The sequence below is a fragment of the Meleagris gallopavo genome, chromosome 23 (assembly GCF_905368555.1).
Source record: "Meleagris gallopavo chromosome 23, MGAL_WU_HG_1.1, whole genome shotgun sequence".
Taxonomy (NCBI): Eukaryota; Metazoa; Chordata; class Aves; order Galliformes; family Phasianidae; genus Meleagris; species Meleagris gallopavo.
The window spans coordinates 6,394,558-6,403,767 of NC_139426.1; the positions used below are offsets into that span (position 1 = coordinate 6,394,558).

The following is a 9,210-nucleotide window of genomic DNA, read 5'->3' on the forward strand; positions in this document are numbered from 1 at the left end:
CTTGGGGAATGGAATCATTTGAGTTGAAAGGGGCACTTCGAGGTCATCTTTTCCAACTGCCCCGCAGTGGACAGAGTGCTTTAAGCTCCTGTCGTACCCTGCAGCTGTACCAGCAATGCTTGTTGCCTCTGTGGGAGCAGCAAAGTAGCTCTCCACTCATTGCCACACAGCTGCTGTGGAGGAATTCAGCGAAAAGCCTCATCTGCACAGAGCAACACTGACTCCACGTGGCTGCCGGGCCCGGCAGTGCAGCAGGCAGTGTGACACTGAAGCTGCTGGCCTGGAGCTGTTATTCATGTGCCACTCCATCACTGCGTACAAAGCAGTCTGGAAAATAACAGAGGTGCTCCTGCTGCAATGCTGGGTGTTAAAGCCCACACGTAAAGGATTGTTCTCCAAATTAACGATTTCCCTCTTCACTCACAAACCGCTTTGAAAACAACCAGAACCACAAACCAACGCGCTCCCTGTCGCTGAGGTGGATCTCCCCTGATTTCAAGCTCAGCTTATAAGCCAAAGAAAGGGAAAGGGAAAGCCTCGCGGCCCTGCAGCGACTGTGAGCTGCTGTCCAACAGCTCCGCGGTTCCAAGAACGGCTCTCTTACAGGAGGAACCCGCTGCTCTATTGGGCAGCTGGAAACGCTGAAAGGCATTTAGAGACGCATCGGGCTGCTAATGGCTGGTGCTTGAGCACATAGGGAAGCAATTAAGAAGAGCAAGCATTAGCATGATAAAAGCAGAGCGCTCATTAGCGGGTAGAAAGGGAAGCCACAGGTCGCACTCAGAGCTGCCTTCAGCCCCAGCGGCATCCATCGGACGGCTTTGGCAGTGACTCACCTGTGGAAGCGCCAGTCCACGTGCTGAGCCACGAGCAGCAGCCTTTGCACCGTCCCAGGTGAGCAGCGTTCCCCCTCCCCGTGCCCAAAAGCTTTTGGAACAGTTTGACCTCAAGCACCTCTCATCACCCTGTGGCTTTTACCCCTGAGCAGAGCTGAGGGCACAAACTCACAGTGCAGGAGCTCTGCCTTTCAATGTTCAAATACTTATCGCTGAACCATTAAAGCAGTTTTTCCCCAAGCCAGCGCTCAGCCGACACGTTCTCATAGAGGTGGGTTTGAAAGAACCAAGAGCACGCTGTAATTAACTTTAAGACCTTTATTAACAGATGCTTGCAGTTTGACTTGAAAAAATCAGGCGTACTTTTCATACAAATTAAAAATGAGGTTCTTAAAAATCTCAACTTGACCAGATATGAAACAATTTAAAAACCTTTAAAGGTGTATTGAGAAAAAACAGACTTTTAAAAAACGTGTTTATTGTTTCCAAAAGGAGACTTCTTTAGGTAAAAATAATAAAAACCCCATGCTGCATAGATAATGCAGATAGTTCTAGTAATCTGGTCAACAGCAAAAAGCAAGCACTTAAGGTCTTCAGTTCCAATTCTTTTGTTCATTTCTTATTGCTGGAATTTCATTTTCTTTTCTTCTTCATTTCTTAAGTCTTTTCTTTGATGACTAAACTGAAAAAAAGAGAAATAAAGATGATCAGACATGGAGATATTCAGCCTACCAAGGCTCACCTACAATTTAAATTCATGCTATGTTTTCACACACACAAATCTTATCAACCACAGCTCTCCAATCAGCACAGCACATCAGCCTGCTGTGCAGGGATGGAAACTGGCAGCTTCCATCACAAGCGAGTGCAGAGGAATCCAGCAGAAAGAGCACTCATTAACACCCTCACCAGAAGCTCTCAGCTCCGAGACAGGCCTGCCTGCCTTTGAAAGCAAAGAGCCAACGACTACAGAAGACAGAATGAGCAACTAGCTCTGATTTCAGCAGGGACCTCCACGCACTCCATGCAGACGACAAGCAGCCCCAGCAGTGCCTCAGCACAGCACAGCGAGGTCCCTGCAGAACACACCTCTGATTGCAGGCACACAGAGCAGCCCTTCCACCACCATTTCCAGCCCTTCTCAGGTGAGAAGCTCCTACCAAAATGCTCCTGCAAATTCAACATCCGGTTATGAGAAACGGATGTGTAGAGGTGGTAGAGCCAACCAAACAGGGCAACCAAAGCCACAATGCTGGCAGGCCTGAGTAATATCTAGCATCTGTGCACACCTGTTTCTCCTAGCAGAACTCTTTCAGGTCATCGTACCAGAGCAGACCGTACCGTAGCAGAAAGCAATCGAGGTTTTAAGATTAGCAATAATCTATACATTTATTCCACCAGGGAAAGTTAAAGCCTGGTAGCAGAGCCCTCCCGGTTAACCAGCACTTATACAGCAAAAGCTCACAGTTTGGTTCTGCAGAACCGGCAAGCAGTGCAGCCACTTAGTTACAGCACGCATAGCACCACTAGCACCAGCCCTGCACAGCAGAACTCAGAGGGAAGCATCAAAACAAGGGCCCTCCATCACATCACACCTCCGGAGCACCCGACACTCACCCGGATGATGGTAGAGATGTTAAGCCGGTATTTACTCAGCCCCGCCCTGCTCGGCCTCGGGAGCGGACGTGTTCTCAGCTGGTGGTTCGGCTGTCTTCGTCTCTTTGCCATCTTGTGGTTTAGGGTTCTCTGGGCGTCTGCGTCTGTAGTTGAAGTTACGACGGTACCGACGTTGAGGTGGCTGCTGACCTTGGGTCTCATCCCCTTGGTTCTCTTTATCTTCTTCGTTTCCATCCTCTCTAGGCTGTCTTTGACGAGGAGGACCCCTGAAAGTCAAGCTGGGCTTTAACAATGCAGCATCTGAGCACCGCGATGTTCCGGCTGTGTTGCTAGAGCACAAGGCTGAAGCAAGAGCTGGTCTGCAGCATACCTGCGGAATCGTGGTCTGTAACCTCGATACATGTTCTGCCTGACTGGTCTGCCTTGCTCTCCTGCACCTTGGTTGTCAGCACCCTGGAAGACACGAGGCAACAAACGCTCTTAGCCAGGCAGCCAAACCCCACAGGGCTGCAAGGTGGACAGCAGGCACTGCACACAGCTTCCTCTTTGCCCCATTACTCACAACAGAACTGAACACACATCTCAACACACCGCTTTCCCAAAGCTGTACCTAATCCCACGCCAACATCTGCTCAAGCATTTTATCTCACTGCTAAACCTTACAGAGCACATCTCCAGCATCTGGAGCAGGGTGATAAAAATGCAGCTCTGCAAAGGAACCACATCACGTGCGTTACCTCCACTATCTCTCCCTGCACGGGAGGGTTGGAATATTGTGGTCGACGCCCGTAGGGCCTACGCATGTAGTAAGGTGGGTACCGCCGCCTGCGATAGGGACGGCGCTGCTGGGCTTGGCCTTCCGGGATGTTCTCTGCTCCTTCGTTCTTCTCCCCACTCTCACTGTTCTGGTAGTTTTGCTGGTAGTTGCGTGGAGGACCCCTGCGACGCGGATATCGTCTGTAATGGTTACGGTCTGCTGCGTATTTGCTGCCTTGCACTGGAACGCCACCAGGCCCTGTCACGTTCGCTGCCTCCGCACCCTGAGGAGCAGAGAGAGCGTTAGGTGAGCAGCGAGCGCCAAACCAGTGCGACTCAGTGCCGATTTGCATCCCCATTTGTAAAGCAACGAGCGACCATTCATCTCCCTGGATGTCATCAGGCATCTGCTCAAACCACACCACCACAGCAAAGCCCGCACAGCGGCTGTTCCCTGCATGCTCCAACACCCCAGACGCCTTTACCTTCTCTCCTTCAACCACATCAAACTCCACGGTCTCTCCGTCTCCTACGCTGCGGAGGTACTTCCTGGGGTTATTCTTCTTTATGGCAGTCTGACAACGTAATATGGCAAAGTTACATTCACAGGCACAGCAGGAAAACGCTACTGAGCGCATCCGAAGTTTGTGTTGGTGTTCTGGGGGAAGGAATCTAACTATTCATCTGTTAAGACATCCTCCTGGACAAGTAATTAAGCCACAGTGGAAACTCAAAGCCAGAAGACGTGTGTGCTTTACTACAGCTCTGCCCTACCTGGAGCGCTGCGCAGCCTTAAAGCTGTCCTGGAACATCTGCCCATATGCTTCCAGTTGGAGACACAAAGCAGCTCCCAAACAATGCACACTGTATCAGAAGTTTCTCACTAAGCACTCTATACCCTTATTAATATGCATTGATTAAAAAAAGCTTATTTGGGGTTATTTCCTATGCTGTTCAGCAGCAGATTGCATTTCCGACAGTCGAGTGAATGCTCTGTAAGCACAATTCTCAGCCACGTTCTACTCAGCAAACACTTTTTAACAAGTGTCACAACTGCACAAATTAATGTCAGCAACAGAATTCAGGTCCGTTTCTGATGGAATGAAATCCATCAGAAAACACATCCACAAGTTTCAGCATGTAAGTTTCAGCATGTAAGCAGTGATTTTAGGGGAGAGACAGGAAACCTTGCTGCCACAGCTGAGCACAACGTCTCGGTGAGAAAGCAGCCTGCCTGATGTGCAAACCCAGCGGGGATGTGTGACAGCTCTGTTTTCCTCTCAAACCGACTTGGCTAAGGTCATGCACAGCACATGTCGGAGAGGTAACACGTTTCAGTTCCCAGCACATCTTACCTGATGGACAAACACATCTTCCTTGGTGTCATTCCTGCAAGACAGCACGAAACAGAAATTCAGATGTGAGACAAGCAGTTTGCTGGCCCAGTTTGAAATTCAGTTGTTTAGGGGTGAGGTGAAAGCAGGGAAGCACCAGGACGGCAGCTGTCAGCACTGCACTGCTCAGCCCGCTCTCAGAGGCGGCTGATTCAAAGAAACGTTTTGCTGGGGGCCTGTGCAAGGTGCACAGTACGTGCTGACGTCCTGTCAGTCATGCAAATGTGCTTTTTCCTCCCTCTCCACATAACCCACTACTCTGCACCTCCCACCAACAGAGGCTCAGAGGAAAAACACCGACAGCAGGCAGCCCATCACTTGGGATAGCGCAGTGGAAGATGTGACATCACAGGCTATGAAAAGCAGCACGCACGGCCTGCTTCCCCAGCTCCACTTCCTGCGGGCTGCATCGATGAGCGTTCCACGAGGGCAGCAGCGTGGCTGACAGACAGGCAGGGCACAGGGAGCTTCCTGCTCTGCAGTTACTCAGCACAGCCCCAGCTGTCTTCACGCTGCTGCAGAGCTGTGCTCACCACTCACAGGCTGCCTGCAGCCCGACCCTCAGGCTCACATCACACGGCTGAGCCTCGCTGCAGTGTCACTTCAAGTCATTCCACAGACCAGTGAATCAACTGCTGAGTGCCTTTTATTTCCTAGAATGTATATTACAGGCACAGCCAGTGCTGCAGCGCTCATAACTGGACTCATTTAAAGCCAGTCACTCCTCACCACAGCTCTAACACACGGCAACAACAATTCTGTGAACATCTCAATCCGAGTCACAGCTGCCCTGTCACACAGCACCCGTTTCCTCATGGAACAGAATTTGATGCCTGCAAATACCACCTCAAAGCTGATAGAAAGCAGTTAATCCAGCAGGCTACAGAAGGTGATCCTCAGGAGGCAGCTCAGCCCCAGCCCACCAAGCAGCGCGCAGAAGCCCTTACAAAGCCTAACACTTCTGTTCACAACGAGATCCCAGATGTTCCAGTAACTGAGGATCCTGAGGGAAGCCCAGAGCCTTCAGCCCCAGTGCTTGCAGTTGTTGAGAGCACAGCAGTGATAAGTGCTCACCATCCATGCTCTGTGTGGATGCTCTACACCCCTCCCAAGCCCATCAGCTGCTCCTCATTTCATTTAGAGCCCTTTCTACATCACAGTTCCCACTGAACACTGGAGTTCTGGCTCAGTAAACGACTCTGTTACACTGAAGCAGATCAAGGTGGAGACGTGATTTGCTAAAAACCCTCCTGGTTCATTCTAAAACCCAGTGTCTGCCACAGGATCTCTGCACTAAGCCCATCTAGGAGCAGTACATGTGCTGCCACACAGATGATGTGGGAATAACAATCAGTACTTTGCAAACAAAATAGGAAACAGAACAGGAGCTGCCCATTTCGAAGACCCTGTGAGACACTCATCTCATCTTGGTGCTAGATGGTGCTCTCAATATCTTTAATCTCTTAAAAAAAAAAATCAGAAGAGCAAGCAGTGATTAAGAAAACACAGCAAGGCTGTAAATACAAAGCCAGATATCAGTGTGCAGCTCCAATTATGGCAACAAGAGCAACTCAGCTGCCTGCATGTTCATTTATTACATTGGCAACCGCAAGAAACAACTGACAGAATTCAAGCTAATATTTCAGAAAATAATAATAAACGTCCTTAATACTAACATACACCAACAGACTACAACCACAGCCAGCCTGAGCTGCAGGCAGACCCAGGCAAAGCTCCCACAGCTTCCCTTGTGGTGAGGCTGAGCTACTTGGGAGCAGGGGAAATGTTATCAAGAGATGAGAGCTGAGCTGGAGCACATGAGCTCACGCTGCGTTTCTCATTAGGAACAGCAACCTCAGGGATTAAACAGCTGCCAAAATAATACGAGCAGGGAAGCCATTCAGATGTCTTAAGTAGCTGCTCCTGCTTCCGTGCTTGACTCATGTAGCAGCATTCCAGCTATGAGTGAAACAGAAAAGCCTTCCCCAGAGGTAAAGGCAGCGACCTGTAGCTGTGCACACACCTCCCGGAGCCGGGGATGCTGCAGCAGCAGCTCTGCCAGCTGTTTGACACCTGACACTCAACCACCACGTGGGGAACACACACTGGGCAAGGCTTTAGAGCTGCTCACCAGCCAGCCAAGGAGCTCAGAGGCTTATGACCAGGCCACAATGTAACAGATAGATGAAAAGGTGATATTTAGGTCAAACTTTCACAGAAGCATCAGTACCAACACTTGCTTCCCTGGAGAAGGATTCCCCAGCCTCCTGTCAAACCCTGCCATGGTGGATATGAAGTCACCCAGCTCCCATTTTGTGTATCTTTCTTCAGGTTAACACACCGATGGAACTAACGCAGCACTTTGCTGCTCCTCAGAGCCATGTGCTGTCACACAGGAGAGAAGCAACAGTGACCTCCAGCAGGAAACAGGGCTGCCCTGGGGCTTTCCCCATCCCGAGGTCCTGGCAGAGGAACAGCCCTGGAGGGCGTGACATGACAACGCCTTCTGGAAACATGGCCTCTGCAGAACCACCACCTGCAGGCACTCCAAACTGACTGAGGGAAGAACTGTTCTCTAGATCAACTGCTGTCAGAGCAGGAATCCTAACAGCACGTTTCTCAACGCCTCCTTGCATTCTGTGGTCTTGTGATGGACAAGAAGTCTGCGTTTTGCACATTTCCTCATATGCTTACAGCTGTCTGAGGATCTCCTTCTTTTAGGCATCCATCACTATTTTTAACCCTGCATCAATGCCACTAGACATCACATAATCACAGAACTGTGTGGATCAGAAGGAATCTCTAGAGATCAAGTCCAACCCCCTGCTAAGACATGTTCTCCAAAGCAGGTCACACAGGTGGGTATCCAGGTTGGTCTTTAACATCTGCAGAGAAGGAAACACCACCACCTCTCTGGGCTGCCTGCTCCAGTGCTCCGCCACTCTGACAGTAAAGTTCTTCCTTGTGCTAGTACGGAACTTCCTGTGTTCCAGTTTCTGTTCATTGCCTCTTGTTCTGCCACTGCACGCCACTGCAGACAGTCTGCCCCCACTGACTTGACTCCCACACTTTAGATACCTAGAAACAGCGATCAGATCCCCTCTCAGCCTTTCCTCATACAGGTCCTGATCTCTCTGTTGCCTTCCTGGGCTCTTCCCAGCAGTTCCCTGCCTGCCTTGAACTGGGCAGCCCAGCACTGGGCCCAGTGCTCCAGATGTGGCCTCCCCATGGCAGAGCAGAGGGGAAGAGAACCTCTCTCGTTCTGCAGACCACGCTCTGTGGGGTCCCACTGGCCTTCCTGGCCACCAGAGCACACTGCTAGTTTATGGTCACCCTGCTGGCCACCAGGACACCCAGGTCCCTCACTGCAGCGCTCCTCTCAGCAGCTCAGCCCCCAGCCTGTACCGATGCCCACAGCTGTTCCTCCCCAGCTGCATGACTCTCATCGAACCTCAACGTCCCCTCCGCCCAACTCCCCGCAGCCTGTCCCACTCAACTTCACACAGAGGTCTAAACGAGCACCGCAGCGCACTGACAGCCTACAGCAACGCCTCGAGCAGCAGGAAAGGCCTTAACGCAGGCCACGCCACTGCGGAGTGAGGCCCCGAGACCTCCCACCCCCGAAGCCGCCCCGCTCACCTGTTGATGAAGCCGTAACCGTTCCGTACGTTGAACCATTTCACTGTTCCCAAAACCTTCGTTGCTGGAGGGAGCGAAGGAGGAGAAGAAGAGAGCGCGGGGCGCGGCGTCAGGCACGGCACGTGGCGGGGCGGCGCACACAAAGGCCCCGCGTGGCGGACATCTTGAGCCGCGCCGCCCCGCCCCCACCAACGACACGCGGGGCCCGGCGGCGAGCGGCGCGCGCGCGGAGGGGAAGGGGCGGGGGGAGGAAGGGGGAGCGGGCGCGCGCCCAACGGCCGCCGGGGGGAAGGGGGGGCGCGCGCCGCGCTGTGAGGAAGGGCGCGCGCAGCCCCGGGGGTGGGGACGTGAGGGGGGGGGGAAGGGGCGCGCGCGCCGCCCGTTGAGGCCCTCCCCCGCCCCGCGGCCCGCTCCCTCCCTCACCGATGACCTTCTTGTCCCCGCCGGCGGGAGGCGCCGCCGAGGCCAGGCCGCCGCTCCCGTTCCCGCTGCCGCCGTTGGGTTTGGAGTCGGCGGGGGCGGCGGCGGGGGCCGCCGCGGGGACGGGGGCGGCGGGCGGCTGGGTCTCGGCCTCGCTGCTCATGGCGGCGGCTGTTCGGTGCGGACGGTGGTGGTGACTGGCTGTTTGCGCCGCCTCCCGCGGTGTGATGGTGACTGAGGCCGGCCGTGGGGGGGCTGCTCCCTGCTCCGGGCTCGCTGAGCTCCGCTCTCCGCTCCCGATACCGATCGAACTGGCCACAATGGCGGCCCGCACCGGCTAGCCACCCCGCGCGCCCCGCCCGCGCGCGACGGTATTGGCCGCTCGCCCCGCCCGTCAGACAGCGAGCCAATCCCATCAGCCCTTCCCTTCCCGGCGGCGGCCGTTTACCGAACGTCCATTGGTCGCGCCACCTGCCTTTCCTCAACTCCGCGCTCCTATTGGCCGCTCGACCGGCGGTTGCTGGGCTTCTTTTTCTTCCCGCCTACCT

General features: G+C 53.5%; 1 protein-coding gene across 2 annotated transcripts; it reads right to left on the minus strand.

The window, feature by feature from the left end:
* Positions 1–1,139: 1,139 nt before the first annotated feature.
* On the minus strand, positions 1,140–8,998 carry YBX1 (Y-box binding protein 1). Of its 2 annotated transcripts, none has more exons than XM_085242167.1 (8): positions 8,666–8,998; positions 8,243–8,306; positions 4,565–4,598; positions 3,695–3,784; positions 3,191–3,493; positions 2,824–2,906; positions 2,454–2,731; positions 1,140–1,518 (listed from the first exon to the last, which is right to left on the minus strand). In XM_085242167.1, the coding sequence occupies exons 1-7, from the start codon at positions 8,823–8,825 to the stop codon at positions 2,485–2,487; spliced, it is 981 nt and encodes a 326-aa protein (XP_085098293.1). In that variant the 5' UTR covers positions 8,826–8,998; the 3' UTR covers positions 1,140–1,518; positions 2,454–2,484. The 2 variants fall into 2 exon arrangements, with proteins under 2 accessions (XP_085098293.1, XP_085098294.1); XM_085242168.1 differs by having other exon boundaries at positions 2,454–2,719; positions 8,666–8,997.
* Positions 8,999–9,210: the final 212 nt, after the last annotated feature.

What these genes read in the sequence shown, in the direction of transcription:
- YBX1 (XM_085242167.1), bottom strand. Translation starts at nt 8,825, where the DNA reads ATGAGCAGCGAGGCCGAGACCCAGCCGCCCGCCGCCCCCGTCCCCGCG. An exon ending in GGTTACGGCTTCATCAACAG is followed by an intron (nt 4,599 to 8,242) that starts GTGAGCGGGGCG and finishes GCTGTCTTGCAG; the next exon opens with GAATGACACCAAGGAAGATG. An exon ending in AAGATGTGTTTGTCCATCAG is followed by an intron (nt 3,785 to 4,564) that starts GTAAGATGTGCT and finishes TTACGTTGTCAG; the next exon opens with ACTGCCATAAAGAAGAATAA.